The sequence below is a fragment of the Sander vitreus genome, chromosome 6 (genome assembly GCF_031162955.1).
Source record: "Sander vitreus isolate 19-12246 chromosome 6, sanVit1, whole genome shotgun sequence".
In the NCBI taxonomy this organism is placed as follows: domain Eukaryota; kingdom Metazoa; phylum Chordata; class Actinopteri; order Perciformes; family Percidae; genus Sander; species Sander vitreus.
The window spans coordinates 23,639,513-23,666,627 of record NC_135860.1 but is presented as its reverse complement, the minus strand read 5'-3'; the positions used below and the strand labels follow the sequence as shown (position 1 = coordinate 23,666,627).

The window sequence follows — 27,115 nt, the reverse complement described above, 5'->3', positions numbered from 1 at the left end:
AAACAAGGAATTTGACTCCAGTTAATCTTTGCTCTCAAAGTACAAAACTCATTTAACATATAAGAATATAAAACAGAAGGACAGTGAGAAATATGTTTTAAAAAATACTGTTAAGTATACAGTATAACAATACAATAGAATTTAGAAATTTACAAAAAATATACAATAACAATTGAAGAGAGGGAAGGAATAGTGCAATATCAGTATGGTCTGAGATTTAAGATTTGAATATAAATATAAATACAGTGCAAGGCAGTTCAGTGCAATATTAATAACAATTATGTAATCGTAATATTGAAAATATACATGAGGTAGATGAGCAGAACAGTGTTGATTGACTTTGTTCAGTGTTACGGTGTGGGGGGAGGGGGGGGGGCTATTTCTGAGCGTTCAACAGAGTGACTGCTTGGGGAAAGAAGCTGTCTTTGTGTCAGCTGGTTTTGGCGAGCAGTGCCCTGTATCGCCTACCAGAGGGAAGAAGGTTGAACAGTTTGTGACCAGGATGTGAGGGGTCTGCAGAGATTTTTGCTGCCCTTTTCCTGACCCTGGACCAGTACAGGTCCTGGATGGAGGGAAGGTCAGCTCCAATGATCCTCTCTGCAGCCCTAATTGTCCGTTGCAGTCTGGCCCTGTCTCGTTTGGTGGCTGACCCAAACCAGACAGTGATGGAGGTGCAGATGACAGACTGAATGATGGCTGAGTAGAAAGTGTTCAGCAGCTGCTTAGGCAGATTAAACTTCCTTAGCTGTCGCAGGAAGAATAACCTCTGCTGGGTCTTTTTCTGGACAGAGTCAATGTGGGGAGACCATTTTGGGTCCTGTGAAATGGTTGATCCCAGAAACCTAAAGGAATCCACAGTGGACACTGTGTCGTTCTGTATGGTGAGGAGGGGGGGACTTCTCCTAACGTCCACTGTCATCTCCACAGTCTTCTTGGGATTTAACTCCAGGTGGTTCTGACTGCACCAATGGACAAGCTGTTCCACCTCCTATTCCCTAAGGGCTACAGGCCACATGTCAGCAAACCTTTATCCTGCTGAAGTGTCCATGAGCAAAAGAATAGCTTCCAAGTCCAGGGTCACCACGCTGTAACTGAACCAGGGCTCTAAGCTCTGTGAAAACAGACTTTCTTAGTTTATTAAAATAACACTTTCTCTGTGATCCTGTAATATTTTTCATTCATGAATGACACTTTGTATTGTTTTGTGAAAACCAGAGGCATCACTGCAGTACAAATGTTCTACATGACTCCACCATAGCTACATGAAGAATGTGATGCAAGGTCAGAATCAATTCTACAGAGGATCCAGTGGAGGTCAGTGTTGCGTGTGAGCTCACTGAGCCGTCTGTGTCACTGTCTTAGGTCACTTCAGGGCAGTTTGTCTCAAAACAAACTCTGAGTATCAGCTGACCTCAGTGTAACCTTTCTGGATCCAGATGTGAGTGTGTGTTTCTGTGTGTGTGATGAAAGGCGGGGATGTATGCAGTTTCCCCACTGCAGATCAGCTTCCACTTGAGAAAGCACTGCAGCAACTCCTCTCACATCACATGCACTACGTTCAGAGAGAAGAGGGAGAGGAAAGAGGGGTGGGCGGGGTGGGCGGGGTGAAAGAGGGAGGGTGGGGCTTTTGGGGTAACAAACGCCCCCTCTGATAGCCTACTTTAATATGCAATTAGCTCCAAGCGAAGAGGCAGGCAGGCATCATCAACACAGGCACAACTTGACGGTAACACGGCGCAGTCCATTCATTTTTAAACCAGCAGGAATGCTTAATGGAGCCACAGGCACTCCTCCTGCCGTCTGGACAGAGTTGGTTCACTTTACTCCGTCTGTTTCTGAACTTTTCACGGCCATAACACTATGGACCCGCCATGGACTGACACTGGCGCTCCGATACGGCATGCAAATACGTACTCTGACGTCGGCGATCATGTGGCTTTTGGCGTAGATCCTCCTTGTGATCGCCAATTTTTTCTTTCCTGTCGCCTGTTGTCTGCTCGATTATTGGACCGCTGCGAGAGTGTTTGAAACAGATTTGGCTTATTTCTGGGTCTAGCAGTCGCGTCGCTTTGGGATTGTACGCACTACCTGAGCATCGCGCCAAAACGGTGGGCAGGTAAGAAATGGATAAACTCTTCCTCTGTTTTCCTAATGGTTCGCCACGGCTTCCCCCTCAGAAGTCTCTCAAGTTAAAACGGCATGTTGTTGTTTTTTTTGTTGTTGTTGTGTCCCTCTCTTGGCTTGCTCTGCCCCTGCGTGGCTCCCAAACACCCACACGCCTCTGTATAAATATTTTAACTTGTCTAGCCGCATGAACTTTGCCTGCCCCTGTCGTTTACACCTGCGTGCTGAGACAATGTGTCCGCCAAGTTGTTAATTGGACGTTTTCCCCCCAGTGTTTAAGTTTCACTTTGATGCGTTGTGGCGTGGTGAGAGAAGGCAGACAGGAGAAACATCGTGTCTACTTTTCCTCCTCCCCGTGTCGACATAACCAGCAAAACATGGCCGTCCTTTGCCGACATGTTGTTACGTCGATGGCGAGAGGGGGAACATTTGGGGAGAGTGTTTTTCTGCGCCCCACTGTCACATCTCGGGCTGGCCGGTGGAAACGGCCGTTAAACTCCGCACCGCCGCCGGTGTACCCGCTCACAATCAGCGGCACTGAGGTTTGAGTGCAACTTTTTGAGTCCGACGTTGTTTATACTTTGATTTGTGCGACTCTGTGATGTAGGCGTAACGTTACCCCTGGTGATGCCTCCTTCCCTCCGATACCACGGCTCTTACTGCATGCAGACAGACACACAGTCAGTACTGTAGCATAGGAGCTGATTTATATCCTGCCATTGCAGTAGGCCTTCAACTGCTGTGAAAAGTCAGGTATGGTTCCTTTTATTCAGAATATCAACTTTGGTAATGAACCCAGTGTCCCGGACTGTAGGCAGTGTGTTGTGCTGCACTCCTCTGGAGGCAACACACTTAAGGAATAGTGTAACCAGTAAAACCATTTGAAGCGATTGTGGTTGTTTGATTTATGTCATTGCGTTGCATACTTAATGTTATCATGCACTGCATAAGATAGCATTAGTCAAGTCACGGAGAAGAGATATGAACATAAACAGATACAGGATGAGAATTGAACCCACATAATTATAAACATACTCCAGTGCCATAGTTCAAACATGGGGATTGTGCTTGCTCCTGTAGGCCAATGTATAGCATCTACCTAGTTTTCTAGTTTATTCCACCATTGTGTCATGCAACAGTCAATTTTATATACAGTAGCCTACTGTGTCTTCTTCTTCTTCTTCTTCTTCTTCTTCTTATTATTATTATTATTATTATTATTATTAATAATAATAATAATAATAATAATAATAATAATAATAAATAAATAGGTGTATTATTGGGAGACCATGCCAAAACGTTTCTTCAAAGTCACTGTAAACTTTTTGTATCCATCAGACCTGAGTCTGATTCTATTCTAACCTTACATAATTACCCTATATGACATAAATGCAGCATATACACCCACAGTAGAACTAAACACTTTGAAGAGACAATATCCTGGTAAAAAGAGCACTATTAGTACATACCCTAAATTGAGGTGTCGGAAGAGAAAATGTTGAATTGGTGCATTCTACAGAATACAACACATTTACAGGCCAATACACACTAGATGTATGTTTGGCCTGTAAATGTGTTGTATTCTGTGTTACATGTGGACATAATAATGGTTTGAAAAGAGTCTGTCAACGACATACTCGTAAGTACTGCTGATGATGACATTAAAATGAAAATGATAAGCAAGAAAAGAGTAACACCTGACTATGACAATTCCATGAATGGAGACACTCCAGCTCCCTGTGCCACTTACAATTAGATATAGACTCTGACAGCATGTACAGTAGTTGAGATAAAAGTAGCATTTTATATCTTACATATTGGTGGTTGTGATAAACAGCCCCTAACACAAATTTACTATACTGTAATTGAATGCACCTGTTCACCAGTGCACAGTCTTAGACCTCTGACAGGTCTACACACTCCGTTCCTACAGGTGGGCCAATTCATTGAAAAGCATTTTAGTGTCTGTTATGGATATTGCTTTTTTAAGTAAAGCTGTCAACCCATACATTCTTACTGTGTGTCTGATGAATATTTTGTTCATTAGACAACATTCCCCTCATACTGGGATGACCCACTATGTTGTATTTCTAAACATACCTTGATCAACAGCCCAACAGAGCTCAGTCTGTAAAAGACGTAAGTGATTTTGATCACAGTGCAGTTAACCCCCCCCGTCATACCCGTTACCAGCAATTCCTCTGGGTATAAACTTGGCTTCGCTCACTAAGCCATGCACTCTTCCTCTTTCCATGTGAGTAGAAATGTGGCTCATGTTTGTTCTTCACATGGTTTCCACGTGTGATCTGCCAAATCAAAGATAATGTTATATAATTTAGAATGACAACCGGCTCATTTTTATTGGTGGCAGAACAATCAAAGGGTTTCTGTTGATAAAAGTAGGCCGTCACGTTTCAAATCACATACAGTTGCTTAGCGTGTTGTGTAGCCAAGCTTTTTTTGCAGAACAACGTAGGGAATACAGCCAAAAAATAGGTGTATAAGGTGAATTATGATTTTGTTGCTTGCCCAAACGAATGAACTGTTAGCAAGTCAATGTACTGGAAAAGAAGTGGTGAATGTAAAGGAAGACTATTTAAAATCCCTATTCTTGTCCAGTTTGGGGTATATAGGAGGAGGAGTTGTTGAATTTACAGTTTTGACAGATGCAAGATTAAAGCAGTTTAAATATTTTTTTGGGAAATATTTTTTCTAGGTATTGCTTAAGGGATTAGAGAAATGGACAGATGTCTCCACGCTACCTTGTTGTCTAGGCTATAACGTTAGTGATTGCCTCATCATTACTACACATCTTTTGAAGAAGTGGCATAAAAGATAAATGTACTCTCATTAAATCGCCTATTTTTCCAGTCTTGCTCAGCCATGCAGTGTTTTCTCAATGTACTGTGACCTCTTTAAAATGTCACATCCAGCTGTGAGGTGATCCACTCTATTTGTTCTTAGAGGCGTTTATTCGTTTACTGTAGTCAGATGGTGGAAAATGAACAAGACTCAGTCTGTCAGATTCTTTTTAGAAACCATTGGTATGGTCTGACAGTGAAGAACGTGCACTACAGTCACACTTATAAATCACGTGCGAGATCTGATTCTTGACAGGTATCTTACCGCCAGATGTTGCATGTGTCAGCCATGCTATCGAGAGCTATTTAAATTGTCTGATTGTCCGTTTCTGACTGCTAACTGGAACTAAGCTGGAGCAGAAGATGACAGTGAAACAATGAGAAAGTATGTTTGTTTTAGGTACATTAAAGTGGAGAGGTAGTTCTATTTCAGTGCTGTGAGAGAAAGTATATGTGGTGTGTGTGTGCTGTAAAGTTGTCATAAGTAATGATTCTTTCTAGATACTATATGTTTAAAACAATACAGTCTTCGGTATACATTTGATATTAACATTTTCAACCCAAGGCTGCACAGATGAAACAACGGGCAAGAAAATCAACTTGTCCTCAACCTGTCACTATTATGGCATATGTGTGTTCTGACAAAATAAATGTTATATAAATACAGTTTATAAAATCAAAATAATCTGAAGCATGCTAACAGCATAGAACTTGCTCTTGACTTTAATGGCTTTTTTTTTTTTTTTAAATAATATATATATATATATTTTTATTTTATAGGAGTATATTCATGTGAACAATAATACACATGTTGCTTTTTTGCTTTGTATGAGACAAAAAAGTATTGGTCCTATATTTTTTGTTTGTCAGACCTCTTTATTTCATGTCTGGCTGTTATTTTTAGAGTCGTGCCAGCTGACAGATGGTTTGTTTCAAAAGTTGCAGTTTTTAACATTTATCAGAAACATCCAGCATTTCCTAACTGCACATTACACTGCCACATCCAATCTTGAGCTATATACTCATGGCTGTCTGTTCTCTTGGTGAAACATTGGAATGAGTCATCGCGGGTTGGAGGACCTATGGGTTGTTGTCATCACGACCGGCCGTGCTCAGCTGGGCTTTGTGATGACATCAACATCAACGCTACGCTGTGTTCCAGTGTTTTCCGGTTCAGGTCCCCTCTCGGCTGTGCCTCCCACCGGCTTCTCAGACGTGTTGTTAGGTGACTAAGGCAACCACACACATGAGCTCATCACCTGTAGGTGTGGCTGAGAGGGAGAGCGTGATGGAGGGAAGGAGACAATTAGAGGGGTGTAGCTGAGGGGTTACATAGGGACAGAAGGGGAGGGAGCATGAAATCAACACTGTATGAGAGAGTACGCGTGATGTCTGAGAGAGACAGAGTGATACAGTGGAAGAGACAATTGAGTGACACTGCACGCGAGTGACGAGAGAGGAAGACGGAAGTAAGAAGCGGATGGAGACTAAAGGTCCACTTGCATCTTAACTTGTGAAGGCAATTGTCCACATTGGTGTCATGTCAGTTTTTGATGTGAAAGGCTGCGAATTGCTAGCTCAAGACTTAGTTGGATTCCTGGAAATCTTCAATTGCAGCCTTAGTGGAAATCAAAGCAGAAACATTTCCAGGTAAAGTACACAACAGGTCACAACGCTCTTACATTATGATGTGATTTTTATGTGCCCATGAAGGCAATCCCTCTTACTGGTGTTCTACTGGAGATGGTGTTGCCAGTGTGTGCACATGGAAGTGATAACAGAAAACTGCAGTTAGCATATAAAGAATTTAAGGTACGTCTGTGGTATTTAACATGTCGGAAATCCAACCGGACTAAAGGTGTCGCAAAGAAAACCAGCGACGTCGAGCGAGCCAGAGAGTGACAAAGAAAAGAAAGAAGACACGAGAGACAGAATGTCGAAGCGGTGTGAATGAGAAACAAGAGATGGCCTAGGAGTGACAGACTGCAAGAGAAGTGTGTGGAAGAAAGAGCAGGTACACTGGACCCCATCATTAGTATCTGCAGTTGGTTGTTTCATAAGCTGTGTATTTTATTAAAGACTCCCCTGCTTTATTGCTGCATTGATTATTATCAAAGTCTATGGGTGCAAAGCAGTTTGTAGAGCGGTGTGCTTCTGCATGTGTAAGCATGTATTAAACTCCCCCGTGTTCATCATCCAGAGGGCTCATTTCTCGTTGCCACTGCAGTCTTTTAGAACTTGATGGTGCTTCTGCGGTTGACAAATTAAATCCTCTGCTGAAATTCTGAACACAACGACCACTACAAGCAAAAGTTAGTTCCACACCCTTGCAGGTCGTTCATGCCTGTGTGAGCATGTGTGCTCCCCTTGTCCCATCCCACTGTCCTCCAAAATTCAAATTCAATTTTTTTTTGGGGGGGGAGCGGGAGAGCGAGAGCTTTTTAAAAGGCCTTCTGCACTGCACCACGTCAGCCACTGGCACAGCAGAGACACACCCCTCCTGCCAGCGTGAGACCAATGAGGAGAGGCCGAAGCTATTTACAAGCCACACCCACTGCAGGGAAGGCAGAGATTGACAGGTCGGAAATCCGGCCCCGCTGGAGCACCAAATGCTCGCTGAGGCTCCAACTCAAAAAAAGAAAAAAAAATACAGAGCTCCAAAGTCTCCAAGCATTCTCATTTGGACTCAAGACAGACATCCTTCTCTCCCTCTCATGCATTCACGCACACATAAAAGGACATACTGACAAACCTAAACATTATAGCACATTGCATTTGCAGTGAATACAACGTGGTAACCGTTGGACTGACGTTTTGCTGAACCCCTTCCCACATCCTTTGTCACTGTTGACCTCATTTGGAGGCTGCTGGCTGGGTGCAAGATGACCCTTGCCCTACTTTCACAGTGCATTACTGTAACCAAAAACTCCCAAGAGCATCATTAGCAGTGGTTTAAGCTCTTAAAAGTTGACATGGTGAAGAACAAGGTTTCCGGTGGAGAGCAGTGCTCTGTTATACTAATGTGGCTAGTTGTGCATAAGGCCATTAGTGAGAGTGGAAGAGGAGAATAGAGCTGGACAGCAAAATCAAGTCAAGGGGGGCTATTGCCATGGAAGCTAAATAAAAATGTGCAAGAGGTATGGTTAACCCCTGTATTATTCAGTTTGCTGTAATGAAACACACCCCATCTGCTTTTCATTCCCACTCACAGCCCTGGCGTCAAGTGAATGCTCGCTGACGTGTTGGCCTTCGTCATTGGGGTCATTTTGTGAGTCTATATGGGGTTGCAGCAACAAACCGAATTGCCCTACATGTTACATGACTGTGTGTGTTGGAGACACATCAGGTCCTGATGTTCAGCCAGCAATGCAAAATCTGAGCCTACCATAGTTTGACTTTCATTTCGTTTGCTGTCGGTGACTATTAGGTTTGGAAATACATTCAGATGACGAAGCAGTTGGTAATATTTTACATGTACACTGGCTTACGCAAGGTGCTAAGAATGTGGACATGAGCAGAATTAGTTATATGGTGTAAACCTGCAGAAAAAGTGAATTTGGGATGGATTTTAAAACATCGCTGCTGTCCTGACACTAATGACCTCTGCTGGGTTTCGGCTCCTGGATACAAGCGCACGCACGCTTTCTGTTGGTTACAGTGTTACTATAGTAACGCAACCATCAGCAGCAGAGTGGGTGACACTTGGATATTTTTAAAGCTTGCCCTGTGTGTGTGTGTGTGTGTGTGTGTGTGTGTGTGTGTGACAATACACCTGTGTGTTCAGACAGGTCTGACAATGTGAGACTATATGTGTCTGTGTTACGTGAACCCGAATGAACGGAAGACTTGATTCTTGATCCAATGCGGTGTAGTCTGCTTGACAGTGTTTCCATCATACTGTATATAGGCCACTGTGTCTCTTATATTGTAGGTTAAACAAGGTCACAGCAGTGATGACCAGTCTAGCTTTCTGTTACTTAACGGACTAGAGCTGCAACTAACGATTATTTTCATAGTCGATTAATCTGTTGATTATTTTCTCGATTATTCGATTAGTTGTTTGGTCTATAAAATGTCAGCAAATGGTGCAAAATGTGGATCAGTGTTTCCCAAAAGCCCAAGATGACGTCCTAAAATGTCTTGTTTTGTTTACTGTCACAGAGGAGAGAAGAAACTAGAAAATATTCACATTTAAGAAGCTGGAATCAAAGAATTTTTACTTTTGTCTTAAAAAATTACTCAAACCGACTAATTGATTATCAAAATAGTTGGCAAAACAAATTAATTTAAGAGTTGACAACTAATGGAATAATCGATTAATCTTTGCAGCGCTTCCACGGAGTAAGTTCGGCAACTTGTCACAAAAGTTGATGGGTGTGTGATATTGCAAAAGTAGCCCCTGCCCCTTTTTAGTAGATTGAATAAAATAATTCAAGGGAAAAGTGCTGGTCTAAAAAAGTGAAAATGTGCAATATACACAATTTGCTGATGTGACCAAATCTTGTTCAAATCAAAAGAGCATATCTAAAATCTGCTTTGTCACTCTGATACATATATCAGCGTCAGTGTATCAGCCAATAAGTAACAAGAAGTTGCGAAAACAAAAATAAGTTTGAAATCATTTAGAAACATTGTCGCCATTAGTTTATCCCTCAGAGAGACCTGACAAGATTATTTCTCAACTGTGTAGAAAAAAAAAAAGGTCCCGCTCAGTACATATCTTGGTAACAGTTCTTTAATAACTCAAATTTAAAGAAGTTTAACATTTTAGGGCAATACACTTATTGGCTTTCATGCAAGGGATCCTTATTTAAAATGTTTGTTATGTTAAGTGTAAAAGAAAATAAATATGATATACTGATAGCATCTTTTGTATTACTCACTTAATATCCGCATCGGCCTCAGAAAATCCAGTATAGGTTGGGCTCCAGTGACAAAATAACCATTTTCATTGCTTATCCACGTTCAGTCTTTATCACAGCCCAGCAAAAGTAACGCTGCTCTGTTGCCAGGCAGAACCTACCAAGCACTCAAACACAGTGCAGCACTGCTTTGCTCTAGAGGAGGCACGTGATGAGATTTAAATCAATTCTGCGACGGTCCCAAATTCTGCCTCTTCCACCCCTGCTGGGACATGTTGTATTAATGGTGGTGGTGCTTCTCCTCACCCACACAATTCAGACAGACACATTGTCCTCCTTGCTGCAGTGGCTGACTTGTGGACCAGCAGTCAGAAAGGGAAAACTCACTCCATACAGCAATGCTCCATAAAGCAGTGTGCACTCTCTCTGCAATATGTTTTGATTACTTGTGATATGAAGTGTGTGATCGAGCTTCAAAGTTTTTGTTAATGTTACAGCAGTCAGTGTTTCTGCAGCTTTCTGCAGGTTTCTATGCTGCGTTCTTGTCTTGTCTTGTGCTGGTTATTTTAGAGCCCTGGTGTTACTGGCTGGTTTGTACTTCATGCATGGCTTCAAGTGCGGGAGCTGCAGAGGTTGCCATCCTGACTGCCTGCCTGAAAACTCTGGCACTCATTTGGCTGTGTCTCTACATTTCATGAACTTGCAAGAGACTCAAGTGTATTTGATCAATCTGGTTGCATTATATAATTTTATATTTACTGTAGGCCTGTAACAAATATTACATATTTGTCTAAATGTGTACATAATCGCAGTATTAAGTAGTAAGTTTTGGAAGGGGAGTGAAACAGAGGACATGATGCCTTACATATCTCCATGAAACACAGACAAGCCTTTAACCTCACATATGTCTTGCTTTTTAATGTGTCACTGACAATAAAGCAGCAACCTTTGACCTTAACGTCTGAGCCACAGGTCCTGTAGTTACTCTAGTGATCCATAAGAAAAGTTTTTCTTCCCAATAATTACATCACTATAAACATCATGACACGTTTAGCAGAAACAGTTGGCATGGGGTATGTTGGTTCAGATGTGTCACTCCCCTTCCAAAACTTCAGTTTCTGAGAGCACAGTCTGAGTCATATGCTTCCCCCCCAACTACACTTTGAGATTACATCAATAATGCACAGAAATGGGAACCGACAAGAGTGTGCTGCTGTGACTCATCTGTTTAGTGTTGTTCTCTTCCCACTGCTCTTTGGATAGATATCCTTCCTATAGCACCACCATATTTCTGTTGTATTAGATCATCTGTCTTCAGACATTAGACCGGCTCAGTGGTACGAATGGTTTGAATTGATTTCCCCTGTGTTCTCTCCAGTATGCATGCCAGGGCTGATAAATGTAGCTGCTGCCTGGCGCCATTAAAGGTAACTCCTTTTAAAAAAAAAAAAAAAAAGAAAAAAAAAAGATGGCTCCACTAATATAATGCACCAATCAGACAGCCAGACAACTGGCGAGTACAGATAGACGGGCAGGCAAGGGGCTGCCAGGCTGGGTATTCATACAAGTTTAATGAGCATCAAGACAGTAGGGAGTTTGTGGCTCAAGCACAGCGCTCACTCTGCACAAAGATGCTTACCGGCTGACTAGGGCCACGTCCACACTTACCAAAACAATCTTTTCTTTTTTTTACCCGTCTTCCCTGGATTCGTTACAAGGATTTTTTGCATCCATACGGGTTCAGGTGTGAATGACTCAACGCGCTAACTTCATATTCCAGGCCTATAGGCGGCGCTGGTTCTGCTACAGAAATTCACCAAAACACGGAGAAGAAGAGTTAACTTCCCATCATAACATGACTAGCTAGACTAACGTTCTCTTAATACATCCATCGACTATAATAACTTTCACCACTCCTCATTTTATAAAGGCCTCCGCAGGAAACGTGTCTTTGTTTACATTGTATAATGTGCTGTTGGATTGCTTTTTATTTTGCAATTCTGTCTGCCATCGGACTTGATTGCAGTGCGCTAGCTGGCAGAGCTAACTAGCGGCATCGGCAGTCAAACAAACATCAATGATCCAATGTCTTTTTGATAATCTACACGTTTTTCTTGCAGTAGCTTTTCTACAATAAGCCGTGGTAAAAGTTACTATAATCCGTTCAAGGAGTTGATAAGCAGACAGATTAGCTAGCTAGCTTCCACTTTATAAACAGCTAGCTAACCATAGCAGCTAACGTTAATGTTACGTCGCTGCTGTAGCGGTCAGCTACTTTAGCGATGTTTAACGTTAGCTACATAACGTTAGCAATATATCTTGTGTAGAATCCAGGACCGGCAGAGCAGAGGGAAGTGTCAGGGAGCAGAGACAAACTATTTAGCTAGATGAAGTGAGCTGGTTTGACCATTGAGATGGGATATGCTCGCTTAGCTTCACCACAGTCGTGTGTGGTGAGAGATCGAGGGGTGTGGCAATGACATCATCGATACGATAAATATCCGGCTTCACCATCCAGACGAAGCCAAAAGAGAGCCGTTTTCGAATTTTTTCACCCTGGGACCTGGTTTCCAAAAAGTGTTTTCAGGCAGTGCGTTTACTGGATTTGTGTGGACGAGGGGCCCAAACGATACTAAAAATGTGCGTTTGCACCAAAAAGCGTCTCCGTGTGGATGGCCCCTAGGTTAGACACACTGAAGAAAAGGTGCGAGACTTGACCAAGGTTATAAAAGCAGCCGAGTTTGAGTGCAATCATTTGTTTTTGTACTCGAAATAAAGTCAAAGTAATGATGTTAAAAATGTTCAGATGGCTGACTAATAGTCTGAAACATTAGTTTGAGCACATTTCTTTCAGCTCCACAGCTGAGATGTTTACAGACAAACAAAAAGAACAATATGTGTCTCTCAGGGACACCAAATGATTAATAAGACTGAAGCCTGTTGGCAAGGTTATTATCAAGGTATTATACAAGTTATTTTGCTAAAGTTAGTGTGACTGGTGAATAATTATACATTTTCCCAGTTATTGATCACACACTGTACTAATTATCTTTTCCATGATGGCATTCAGTGCTCCCAAGCAGCCAGTAAAGGCAGCAGGAGAGCGGCCCCTCTCCTGGTAGAGTAAAGAGAGGAAGAGGATTTTGGTGCCAGTGTAGCCTCAGTGATCAGCACTCTTTGCGCAGGCTTTTCTCTTTATTTGAGACACAGTCAGCTCACACGACTTTAATTCAACTGCATTCATCTGTTTATTGTGTAAGATAATGTTCCCTTTTCTGAGTCAGCCTCTGCTCAAAATCATGTCTTGTTGTAAAAAAATTTTCTATCAAGGACTCAACAAGGCACTTATTTAATATGCAAACCAGTGTCTGATGTCATCTAGTCAGTTGTGGCACATTTTTGAGGAGCCACTGGTAGCTTTTATGAGTTAACAGTGACATTGTTAAGCTATATAGCAGTTGTGTTTTCGGCTTACTAATATAGATGTTGCATAAATGGAACTGCTCATCCTTTCTCCCTCTACTTGTGTGGGTTCAACACACCAGTAGGAGGTAAAACACTCCAGCTACAGCGCTCTCTCTTCCGTTGTGCTCACAGTCCAGCCACTGTAGCCCATATGCACGCACAGAAAGTGTTCAGGCTGTGTCAGCAGTGAGGCGGCAGAAGGTCAGCAGGTCGTGTAAAGGGGCACTTGAGATGCAGCTGACAGATGCATCTCATTCAAAATTCTTAACTTCCAGCTAGTTTCTTCTCTATTCTGTGACAGTAAACTGAATATCTTTGAGTTGTGGACAAAACAAGACATTTGAGGATGTCATCTTGGGCGTTTGGGAAACACTGATCCACATTTTTCACCATTTTCTGACATTTTATAGACCCAACAACTAATCGAATAATCGAGAAAATAATCAACAGATTAATCGACTGAAAATAATCGTTAGTTGCAGCCCTAGGACAGATAATGAGTGTGTACCCTGCAGTGTTCACACAATGTGTGTAATCATCACCCAAAACAGGGTTAGTAGGATAATCACAAAGCTTGTAACGTTTTGTTTCTACGGAAGCAGTAGTTTCTATGTGCTGTTCATGATTAGCTCTGATTATTTGAGTGAAGCTGAATAAACCTCACAAACGCATGGGAACAGAATGGGAATCACCAGGCTTTCAAGGCACACGGCCTGTCGGTAATGTGTGCAAGATTTCTCAGTTCCAGTTTTTTTTCTCTCTCTCTCTCTAAAAACACTGGTGTTCTGGTCATTCCTGTATACAGTCTCTGTCAGTGACACTGATGTAGCAGCTACTTGACTACAGCTCTACGTCCACGGTTGCTATAGCGACACCATGGCAATGAGTCTGCATTCTAATGATGCCTCAGTGGGTTGTATGAGGAGTTGAGATATCTCGGGACAAAGAGTCGACTAGCGAAAGACACCCTTGGAGCCTTGAAGGGTACAGTGCCATGTGATTGATGCATAGCTGCCTGGCTGGGGGGCCCAAATGAACCATGTGACACGTTGGTGTGACTAAAAACAAAGATTCTCTATAACTAAAGATGGCGCATTACACACTAGGCCTGGACGATAAATCGTTATAAAATCACGATCTCGGTTCACCCCTGTTCGCAATTTAATTTTTAAATGATTTTTTTTTTCTCCAATTAATTTATTGAAAGCATTTGACTGACATGTTTTAATTATGTAAAGACATGTTCAGATAGAGCCTGTATCAGGGCCATATTTAGGGTTGGGCATCGTTTGAATTTTAACGATTCTGATTCCAATTCCAATTCTTCCTTTGGATTCCGGTTCTTATCGATTCTCGATTCCGATTCTCTGAGGGGTGGAGATGAAACGGGTCACATGCTTATTTTCACAAATAAGAGGAAAGTTTTATTTTGATTCAATGTTGGTTTGCAGTTTTACCGGGCTTTTTCAATGTAAAATAAAGCCACACTAGAGCGCTGCTTACTGTGCTCCATGGCTGCAACACAACAAGCGCCTGGCTGCTACGGAAACCAAAACTTGCGCATGTTAAATTGGGAAGCGATGATCGGATTTGAAACCAAATCCATTAAACGATTCCAATAAAGAAACGATTCTACTGGAATCGGAATTTTTGAAACGATTCCAAGTAGGAATCGGTTCTCGATGCCCAACCCTAGCCATATTTAGTTCAGTGTGTTATATGTCACTATTTTTGGTAGCCTACTGTACTTCAATGGCCAGTATGTGCTTTATTTTCTTTATTCATTGAAGCCTCTATGTTTACAGGCTTGTGGTGATGCACAATGTGCTATAAGTGCCAAAAAATATATGTTTGGTACTGCCAATTTGTTTTGTTTTGTCATGGTTCATGTGTGCAATAAACATTACACTTTGTGAGAAAACAATCGTGGCAGAGAATCGTGATATCAATTCTAAGCAAAAAAATCGTGATTCATATTGATGAACGTGACAGTTACAACACCAGTTACCGTCAGCGGAGTGGATGTTTTGGCCTATATAAAAGGAGTTATTTTCAGACACTTCCCTGTTTTAAGTTTTATCATAGAGACACACACACCCCTATACTAAAGGGTCCTCGCCTGGGTCAGGGAACCCGAAGACAAGGCAAGAGACTTTGATTTACCACTCAGATATTCCCTTGTTCACGGGCGTTTTAACCTCCTATACAGAAAAAGTATTGCCCGAGGGAAGTTTCTTAACCATATGATTTTCAGTAATACTCACAGTTTAAAGCTGCTCTTCGCGGAATCACCAAAAGAAAATTTTTCCGCTGAAAAATGCAGTCTCCGATGAGTTGGGAAGAGGCTTGCTGTCAAAATCGATCCCCGCTGGGTTGCAACTCGCCCAGCGGTTAAAGAGGAGTCAAAACTGCCTTCCGTAGGGGTGTTCCCTACCGCTTGGCAGGGTTGACGAAAAAGAGAAAAAAAAATAAAAGTCTTCAAAAAAGCACAAAACAAATACGCGGGTTTTGTTCCCTAGTTCAAACTTGAACTCAGGTATTTTTATTTTACTTAAAGCAGAAAGTTAAAAAAGGCAAAAAGCTAAACAGAAAAAGAAATGAACAAAAATGCACTAAGTCCCTAACAGGATAAAAATTGAATGCTCCAGTACAGAGTTCTTTCAGTACAAAATGCCCCAAAAGAGAGAAGAGCCTTTTATCATTGAGTTACTCCTTTTTATACATACATTGACCAGTTCACACCCATCATACCACCAGGGGCGATCTTACCACTTCTTATGGCCTAATAAAGTATCATTTTTTAATGCACCTACAGGATAACAAACACTCACAGGAAGCCTCACATGTGATGACGTATCATATGCTATGCTTTGGTCAATCTTAACAGAAACAACTAACACAAGCGAGTGGTAATGCTCTTCCATCATACATAACTTCTTGACTCCCTTCTCCTAGCAGGGGAAGGTCGGTGTGAAGTTTCATCAGTAGATATGTTTTACATCCGCTCCCCATTCCTTTCACTCTTACATGAACTCGATATACCCCACATGAACTCTTCCCCTGTCTCAGATGCAGTCTCTTACAGGAACACACAAACTTTGTTTCTGCATGAACTGCAGGCAGGCCTTCACATACATCTACACTAAGCAAATGAATATAATGCTGTATAAGCAAATGAATGTAATGCTGTATTTAACATAGTATCTAGCATGATTCTTATTCCTAATCTATTACATTTATAACCTGCAATATGATTTATTTATTTTTATATATATATATATATATATAAATATAAAATAAATAAATAAATAAAAGCAGAAATATAGTTGCAGCTGTTTTGGGGTTTTCAACTGAACGCTTCGTTCAACAATATTTTTCCCTGAATCATGCAGGCCTATTACACACTGTCCCATTGGTATGAAACGGTACACACTTCCTGTCTCCTAAGTGAGCGTGACCTTGTTTGTGTAGTGAACGTCATGTGGATGGATGAAAAGTTACATTTGCATAATATATTTATATTTTCTTTTGCTCACATTAGATTTTTATACCGTTAAAAGCCAGATTTAGCATTAAGAAAATAAGTTCTCTGTGGCGTTCGCACGCGTTAGTTAACTTAAGCCTATCTGTGTTGCCAGATCTCACGAGAGTTTGCTGCTTAGGCCTAACAAAAATAATTGTTTGTTTCCGACCGTCCCTGTCAATTTATGTGCGACCCAAATTTATTTTGTGAGCTTGGGGAAGAAATGATACGAATTAAATAAATACCCAAATAAAAACTTTGAGGCGAACTATAATTACATTTTTGTACAGCACTCTTGCGATGCAAGATGCCTGTTGTCCTCCAGCAATGCGATGTCACCGCAGCGGCATTTAACTTTGCCGTGTCCAGTTTTACGGCAGCAGCAGCGCGAGGACGGCGCCTTCAAGCAGCCCTCACCGGCCAGCTACAGCGCTACTGCGCCGCCGGGGAGCTTCAACATGTTAAATAGGGCAGATGAAACCACTCATGAACTATATGTTGTGTTTAATGTCATTCAAGAGGATGGCAACGTAGCAAGCAAACACGATCAAATGAAAGGTAAACACCCTTTTAGAGTGCTACAACAACGTTACAGCAAGTCCATGTGGCTCAATGGAGGTGGCTAACAGCAGTGAAGCTAATGACAACTTCACAACACAATTAATTTGGATAAAGCGTTGCATTATGGAAGATAGACGGGATTCTGAACAGCGATGCGCTCGCACACACACACACACACACACACCAGAGCCGATGTGTGTGCGTGTTACTTCACGCAGCACATGTAACTGATTGGAAACGATACAGATTATACATTATTTACTGCCACTGGCGCAGATGAACTAACGCTATACTCGTTACTGTAAGTAACCTACAATAAACCCTCCATGATTAAAAAGTCAATACTTATCAATAACCACCTACCTGTTACATGCTACATGCATAAACATGTAGAAACCGATATTTCTGTCGGCGCTGTCCACTCATGTCCACCGTGCTGTGCAAACACAGCTCTACTCTGCAAATAGCGACTTTTTACAAACAAGCTACAATGAAAGATGTCAGTTTGTAGTCTAACGGTTTATCTAAGTTTGCAACGAATCTTGAATTTTAGACAAACTCTTCTAAACTTAGCTGCTGTCTAATAAACGAACCATCCTCTCCACTGGAGTGGTAAACCTGTGGATGTATAAGACCAAAACGGATACATGTGGCTACTTAATATGCACGTGAATGAGCCTCACCAAGTTTTCAATTTGAATTTGAATTATGAAAAAAATAGAGTATCCATCGCTACTGTAAAGAAAAGAAAATCCTACCTATCCCTTGCTGCCACTGGGGAAAAAAATAAAATAAATTCCCTATCAACCCATGACCTCAACTGACAACCAACCCCAACCAAACAATTTTTTTTTTTATGCCTTAGACAGAAACAGGTCTCAAACAAAGTAAATTTTCTCCTGATTTGTCCATCTGAAAATGCCATTTTTGTGTCAGAGGTAGGTGGCAGGGGGTATGTGGCTTGTGGAAAATTGGTCCAATATTTACTTTGGTGACTATGGGGCGAAATAATCGGTCATACATTGTGTTCACATTTAATTCTCCCATTGGAATCAATACACTCGACCCACGGAAATGACTGCACTGTAAGTTGGGTCATCTCGGGTTCTAAGCCATCTGTGCTACAAAGTACAATCCTAACCTGCTGAGCTGACAGAAGACCCTAAAGCCTTACTTATGGTCAGGGCGTATTTACTGTTGCCCCACCCTTTAGCAGTGTAACTGTACATGCTTAAATATGATCATACTGTTAAGTAGGATCTTTGTTTGGTGGGGTCAAACCTATTTCTTCTGTCAATATTTCCTCATAAGCATCAAATATTTAAGTAGTGTGGTATACAGGAGATTCTAATTTGGTGGAGTGCTTTCCCTAATTCTCTGTGCCAACTTGGTTTTATGGGGCCTCATTATGTCTTGATGGAAGAGCACGCTGCTGCATCGACTCATTTTTACTCATGTGAATGAGTATGAAGCCTCTGCATGAGGCCTCCAGAATATCAATAGACTTTCTTTTTTTTTTTCAGCCAGATAAGCTTCTCACTTTCCTCTCATTACTATATTACCCTAGAAAAGTTTTCTCTGCTCACTCTCCCTCAGCTTTTCCTAACTGCTTTTTTTTTCATGGAGGTTTCATTTCAACAGAACTCAAAATAAAAGCTGCTCTTGGCTTTTTAAGATGTCTCTCTGAAGCTGGTTTGGTTGAAGCTCTGGTTTCTCTATTCAGATTCTGCAGCACAATCATATATGATTAGTCTATATTTCTCAGGACAACTTGTCTTACTGTAAGCGGCATACCAACTGAGCTATCAAAGTGTGATGATAAATGTTTTTACTGTACATAAATAGATACTAGCTGGTCCATGTAGCTGAGTTGTTTTCATTTTCAGTCAGGGTGAAGTTGCAAAACACAGCTGCTGCTGCTGCTGCTGCTGCTGCCACCTGAACTCTTCTAGTCTCAGCCAGGTAAAACTGACAAACTCTAAATATAGCAGGTGTATGTTGGAAGTGGCCAAAGTTCATATGGGCTGAAAGATTGTTGCCCTGATTGTGCAATCACTTTTCTTTAATGTCTTAGAAAACCAATATTACAATATAACAAACACTATTTATCACAGCAACGTTCTTACTGATCAGTGAATAGTTAACCCTAATGTATTCAAAATATATGCATAGTTGTTTTGCCAACACCACATGAGATGGGGGGGGGGGGGCTGTCATTAATATACATACTCAAGGTGGCACTCCTGAACAGTTTCCAAAGTTGGCAGTTTTGCAGAAGAAATACTGTAAATGTAGCAGGATTGGAATCACACTGCACAGAAAATACAAGAGCCAGTGATCTTGGGCTTTCATTATCATCTAGGCCTAATCATTGTATCATTTTGATGATTAATCTGATGAGTCAGAAAATGGTGCAAAATGCCCTTTTTGAAGTTGCTAGAGCCCAATTTGATGTATTCATATTGCTCATTTTGTCTGACCAACAGTCCAAAACTCAAAGATACTTAATTTACTGTCATAGACGGACACTAAGAAACATACAAATATTCACATTTGAGAAGCACGAACCAGGGAATTCTTTGCATTTCTGCTTAACAAATAATGTATGCCCATATTATTATTATTATTATTATTATTATTATTATTATCCACTTATTAAAGTTGGTTGCAATTAATTTCCAGCTCTAGATCACATACTACTAATCAGTAACATTAGTATCATCTCTTCTCCATCACGTCTGCCATTTGTTCCTGAGTGTTTTATGATTTATTTGAAATTGTGCCCTATACACTGAGATAAAACACTTTACAATATTGTCTTTTACTCTTTTTTCCTCCAGATTGTGGTTGTAGTGGTCTGGCAGTCGACCACCTGTAGACATCCTGCTCTGCTCTATTTGTTTGTCAGCTTCCTTTGACCTTTTTCATTTTGCCCGCCGGCTGACTGTTCACTCGACTCTCTCTTCTGGATGCTGGCTCGCTGCAGATCCACATGGGACACTGCTGAGCTTAAATAATCCAGCATGGTGGTGCCTTTCTTGACACGCTCTAACCAGCCTGTTTGGTGCCTGCTGCATACTTATTTAAAGGCACTTGAAAAGGGTATCTAAGGTTTTTGCTTACCCATTTCTCATTTTGGTTTATTCTCCCTTAATCCAATGTTTTAGTTGTCTTTACAACCAATTTCTCCACAAAGTGAATTCATGTGGTGAAACTCATATTGGCTCCATCTTTATTTGATTTGTATTGAGTGACTATGTCAGCCCAGATGAGATCTGTGACTCCTCACTGGTTTTCACTTATTAAATGCACTTAAGTCATAGATAGCAGAAGTAGAGGAAATTAAGGTAAAGTAAGGGTTTTTAAAACAAAAGATGGCCAAAATAAAAGAAATGTCCATCTAATGTTAATAATAATCCACATTTCTACTCTGGCTCTACTTTCTTCCATCCAGGTAGCATCCTGTCATGCAGTTCCAGGTCGGCCATCACCGGAGCTGACACTGTCAGCGAGCCCGGGCCTACACTACACCACAACAGTCCCATCTCCACCAGGCCTTCACTTACTCTCGCTCCAGCCACTAATCTTACCCCTGGGGAAGACTGGTCTTCAGACACCCATCCCAGAAACTGTCCTGTGCTCGCTACCTGTCCTATTAAAAAAAGAGAGCCCAGTTCTGTATCTGGGTCCCAGTACGAGCCAGGCCTCCTGGCTATCCTTCGGTGCCTGAAACTGATTATCCACCCGCCCCTCTGTGATAGTAGTCCTGCATTCTGCACCCTGGGCCCCTTAGCCTCCTTTATATCACCACGGGCCAATCACAGGCACCAAGTGAGGGCAGCTGTCCACCCAGACAAACCCAGGATCCATCATCATGTCGAGTCGACGGAAGGCCTCCACTCCCTTAATGATCCGACCAGAGCAGACCATGGTGGAGCTGGATGACGACACCGAGGACGACATGGAGGTACACTCTAATATGTCTGGCAGGAGCAACTGTATAAATAAGATTTCATACTTCCCTGTGAGGAAAATGTACATACTCTTTTTATTTTTATTTTTTTTTATAGTTTTGTGTATTACACTGCACTTAAACACAGTTTTTCTTTTTATAGGATGCATGTTTTTGTTTTTCTGTGTGTTTTTAGTGGATGTGTACTAATTTTAGAAGGATTCACGTCATACCTTTTCATCTAAAAACTGCCTTCTTCCAGACAACAACGGAGAACTATGCTGAGGAGGGACCTATGGAAACAGATCTCTCAACAGAGGCAGAGCCCTCTGTGGAATTAGACCTGATGGGCAAGGCCTCGGACCCTCCCACGGCTCCAGACAAACCAGCCACCGAGCCACCAGACCTCTCCAAGCCTCAGCGCAGACAGCAGGGGGGCTACGAGTGTAAATACTGCCCCTTTTCCACACAGAACCTCAACACTTTCAAAGAACACGTGGACGCCAACCACCCTAACGTCATCCTCAACCCCCTGTACCTGTGTGCCGTCTGCAACTTCAACACAAAGAAGTTTGACACCCTGACCGAACACAACGAGAGATGTCACCCAGGGGAGAGCAACTTCAAATTCAAACGCATCAAAATGAACAATCAGACAATCTTAGAACAGACAATCGAGGGGTGCAGTAACAATGCAGTCATTTACAACACCTCCAGCGCCATTTCTGGCAAAGGGGACGAACAAGGCACTCTGCCGCTCAGCAAACCCACCACAGTCAAGATCGGTAAACCGAAAATAATGGCGTCAGATAATAAACGGACAGATCTGGCCAAGAAACCAATCACAGCGGTCAACGTGAACGGGACGGTCATCATCCCTGAGTCGACTCTACTCAAAGCAGAAGGTCTTTCTCACATCATGCCTTCCCTCCAGCGGCCTCTAAACTATACTCAGGTAGAACACAGTGGAGGAAGTATACTAATGATCTTTTATGTACTATTCCTGTATAGTTACACAAATAGTTTTAAATATATGGAAATAACACTTATTTGTTGTTTCTTGCCAAGAGTTAGATGAGAAAACCGATACCACTCTGGTGTCTGTGCACTAAATATATAAAGCTCCTGTCAGCAGGCAGTGAGCTTACCTTTGCATAGAGGCTGGAAGCAGGGGAGACAGCGAGCCTGGCTCTGTCCAAAGGTTCAAAACCGCAAGAACCCTATCAGCACCTCGAAAGCTGATGTGTGTTGGCTACATTTTTACAATTCAGTATTTGTAAGGATTACTCAAACAAGATATAACATGTTAATTGATGAGCTTTAGTGGTGTTAGGAGGTGTTCGCTTTTTTTTTTACGCTTTAATGCTTTTAAGCTACTTGTTTCCCCGTGCTTCCTGTCTTTATGCTAAGCTAACGGTCTCCTGGCTCTAGCTATATAATTGGCCTACAAACATGACAGTGGTGTCGTTCTTCTCATCTCACCAACGACAAAAAAAGAAGCAAAACTGTCAAAGTATTCCTTTAAATTCTGGAACTGCATTGAAAGTGGAAAAGTCGTTTGTCGAGTTAACATTTGAATGTTTTGCTGGTAATGCTTTTTTATGGGTCTGTACTTTTCCTAATAATTTCCTAGGCTGTCTCCTGGTTAAAAAAATGTCATTTAGTGCTAATTATAAGGAAACAGGAGGCCTTGTTCAGTTGGTGTACTTCAATTAATTTGATCCAATTTAATTGCCAATGTTAACCACATGTTATTCCGTGCATGGCAGGTCAGCTGAAAATGCAATAAATGGAGAATTTGTCTACAAGACAAGCATATCATTTAACATATATGGAGAATAAAGCTACCCGTAATAAATTGATTATTAGTTATTCAAAGAAATTCCAATTCTCCACATACTTGGTATCAAATTGCACAGTTCTTTTCATGATTTTCCTAGGACATTATTAGGAAATTACACGCCCCTAAAATAAAGTGTTACCATTTGGTTTTCTTTTGATTTTTAATAAGCACCATGCTACATTTTGGGTTTTTGTGTGAACACAAAAACTGAATAAAGTACTTGTGGAAATCATTCTTCGTTTTGGGGAAAAGAAAAGGCCATTTAGGCTTACTGTATTGCTTTCTGTATAATTTCAGGTGCCGAAGATCGCAGTGCCCCTCAACACAAGCAAATACAACCCTTCGCTGGACGACAACCTGACGCTCATCTCTTCCTTCAACAACTTCCCCTACCCAACACAGGCTGAGCTCTCCTGGCTCACCGCAGCCTCCAAACACCCAGAGGAGCAAATCAAAGTCTGGTTCACCACACAGAGGCTCAAACAGGGCATTAGCTGGTCACCTGAGGAGGTAGGAGTTATAGTAATGATAATATTTGAGGCACTATGTCAATTATTTTCCCTCAAGTGAGGTTGAGTGTATTTTACCAGGTCTTTTCTAAGCTTAGAAGCTTAAATAAGGCATCACCTGGTTCCCCAAAGACTAAACATAATAATAATAATATAAACTGTATTTCTAGCACCTTTTATGTTTGAAATGTTCTTCATTAACTTGCATTCAGATTCCAAATACTGAGAATAGTTAACATTTTAAGTTGGCAATGGAATGTCCCATGTTAAATCGCTGTAAAGCAATTCATTCTCATTGTATATTGTAATAACCTATGATCAGGTTGTGGGCTTTTGTTACTGATCCATAATGTCAAATTATACATACTTTTTACTCTTTGTTTCAATTTACATTAACAAACAACCAGCTAGCAATTGTGCAGACCTTTTTAGATTACAGTGTCAATTCTTATTTTTGGTATTAACTTACACAAAGTTAATCAAAGAATGATACCATATTATCCATTTAGAAACATGCAATTTCACCAACCCTTTTATTATTTGGTATAATAAAAAAGAGTCCAGATGTTATGAAGATGAAGAAGAGGCGTTAAATCATTTTGGTACTCTAATTACTGCAGGTAATAACAATAATTGTATGATTCAATCCAGAGGTTTGTAGCTTGGCAGTCATACATACAATGTTTTTTTTTTTTTTTTAAACCTACAAGTATAACCAGTGCTTTCCTCCTATGACAGGTGGAAGAAGCCAGGAAGAAAATGTTCAACGGTACGATCTCCTCCATGCCTCAGACCTTCACCGTGGTAGCTTCTCAGCTCAACTCCCAGCCCTGCAACCCGTCTGCCCCCACCGCGGCCTCCAAAGCCATGCAGTCGGCAACGTCTGTCCTGCAGTCCCTCCCCTGTCACCTGCTGGGACAGACCAGCCTGATGCTGACTCCTGTAGCTAACGGCTCCACTGTCACGTGTGCGCCGCTGGCACTCACAGTGGCTAACCAGGTACAAAACCTTGTGCAGAAATGTCAACTTGTACACAAGACGTATGAGATAAAGATGTTACAGTTTTCAATATGGCTGCACGATATGAGGAAAATATGCGATAACGCTGTTCAATAGCATGATAACGATATTACCATACTCAGTTCTGCTGCTTTCAGTATTCTGCTAAAATACAACAAACTGCGTGTTGAATTTAAAACAAATGAAAGGAAATAATTTCCAACATTCTTTTATTGAACAAATTGAACATTGAATTGAATATAAAAGTCAGCACTAAAAACACACATTACAACAGTTACATTTTAAAGTGCATTTTTTTACTGATATTTTCTATCAACCAACACATTTGTGATATTTCACTACCTTTAGCGACATGGTTATTGCGCCAGTTGATATTGCGATGACAATGAAAAAAAAATGATATATTGTGCAGCCCTAGTTATCACCATGTTTACTGCTTTTCTTTTTGATGCTGCCTTTTTTTTAAGTGCTCATATTATGCTCATTTTCAGGTTCATAATTGTATTTAGAGGTTATATCAGAATAGGTTTACATGGTTTAATTTTCAAAAAACACCATCTTTTTGTTGTACTGCTCATTGATGCAGCTCCTCTTTTCACCCTGTGTTCAGGTCTCTGTTTTAGCTACAGAGTGAGACATCTCACTTCTGTTCAATCTTTGTTGGGAGTCGCACATGCGCAGTAATTACTGCTAGCTTGTCAGAAGCAGAGTATGAGGGTGTTCCACGCTAGCAGCTAGGCGAGCATTATAACGTGTGTTACAAAGTGACCACGTTTGTCTCTGAAGTAAAGGCTGGACTACAATAGAGCTGTTTGGAGCAGTTTTCTGTTGGAGATGGTAAGACCCTTTGGGGTGGACTTTGGGTTTTTTCACTTTGTAGGAAATAAAGGAAAGGGAAAAAGCCAAAAAGCATAATATGAGAACTTTAAATGAAGTCATTGTTAATTTCTTACACTACACTGTAACTTCTATTCTTGTATTGACGCCGTTTTAATATTCTCTGTAATGAAGGTTTTAAAAATGTTTAACTGCTCCTCAATGTTTTCTATAAGAAGCACTCTAAATTGCCTTGTTGCTCAAATGTGCTATCTGAATAAAGATGCCTTGCCTTGCTTTGCAGGTGGCGCAGTCGCTCAAACGACCCCTGGCCTCCCCTGTGATCGCCACGGAGACCAAACGGCCCTCCATCATTCAAAACATCTCGGCGCCCATGGCCACATCCATGGCCACATCCAAGCTGGCATCACCCAAAGTGCTGAGTTTTACAGTTGACCCCAACAAAACCGACGAGCAGCTATCAGTACTGAGGTCCAGCTACACACAGTGTCCTTTCCCCGAGGAAGATGAGGTAAGAATAAGTGAGTGAAATGACATTTCTTGTGCCATGTCTTAGACGGTCAAAACTAATTGGAGGGATTTTTTTGGTATTGAGATTTTTGTAGCTGCATTTAATTTCTAATTTAGTGCTACTGTCTTTATTTTTTTTTTTTTCTTCTTTTTTCTTTTTTTTAATACACCATTTTTAAAAACACACACTCTTATAGTTTAATTTTCTGTTGCATTTTGTCATGTGGTAGATCTACAGGCTGATAGAGACCACCGGGCTGTCCAGAGGAGAGATAAAGAAGTGGTTCAGTGAACAGAGGCTCCTTAATCTCAAAGGTATGTGGTGTGATCAGTGCCACACATCTAAAGTGATAAAACATACCCTGACAGTGATTAATCACACATCTTTCTGTAGGTTTTAAACAAGCTAATTATGGTTCTCAAAGGTAGGTTTTGATTGCTTACCCTTTAAAAAAAAAAAGAAAAAAAAAAAAATATATATGTGTGTGTGTATATCCTGAGAAAGCAAATTGTACTTAATCGTAGTCGGTAATCAGTTGATAATGATTTTTTAAGCACCATTAGTGCCATGTGTCGTTTATTAATATCAATTACCCGTGTTGTCTAGCATATTTTGGTCCTTCAGTCTCTCTGCCTCTGTCTCTCTTGAAGGTGTTCCTCCACCTCCAGTGTTGGTGAAAGCAGAGGTGACACCAGCACCCAAAGACGGTCCTGTAAAGAAAGCGGTCCCCAGCCATTTTCCCCTGCTGGAGAGGGTGAAGGGGAAGTCATCAGAACAGCTAAAAGCGCTGGAGGAGAGCTTTCAGAGAAGCGGCGCTCCGACAGAGGCAGTGCTAGGTAAAGCCAACCCCTTTCACAAGCAAATTAAATATATTTAGTAGTGGTTAGTTAAGATTTGGCTCATTCTTATTTTGGTTTGTAGTATATAACGGCAAGAGCGGCAAGAAAGATAGAAGAGAGGGAAGGCATTAACACCCCATCTACTCAAAGTGTTTTGACTTGTCTTTGTGTTTTGACTTTGCACTGAAGAAGAAGACATCTTGTGTCC

General features: G+C 41.3%; 1 protein-coding gene across 1 annotated transcript in view; it reads left to right on the top strand.

Annotated features, from left to right (window-relative positions):
* The first annotated feature begins 1,732 nt into the window (after positions 1–1,732).
* The window catches only part of zhx2a (zinc fingers and homeoboxes 2a), a 30,423-nt gene continuing 5,040 nt past the window's right edge, over positions 1,733–27,115 (top strand). Inside the window, exons 1-8 of the mRNA XM_078253536.1 lie at positions 1,733–2,116; positions 20,851–21,363; positions 21,611–22,303; positions 23,489–23,701; positions 24,439–24,699; positions 25,841–26,068; positions 26,298–26,382; positions 26,719–26,904. Of these exons, the coding sequence (XP_078109662.1) occupies positions 21,271–21,363; positions 21,611–22,303; positions 23,489–23,701; positions 24,439–24,699; positions 25,841–26,068; positions 26,298–26,382; positions 26,719–26,904 (1,759 nt within the window). The 5' untranslated portion in view covers positions 1,733–2,116; positions 20,851–21,270. The remainder of the gene's footprint in view (positions 2,117–20,850; positions 21,364–21,610; positions 22,304–23,488; positions 23,702–24,438; positions 24,700–25,840; positions 26,069–26,297; positions 26,383–26,718; positions 26,905–27,115) is intronic.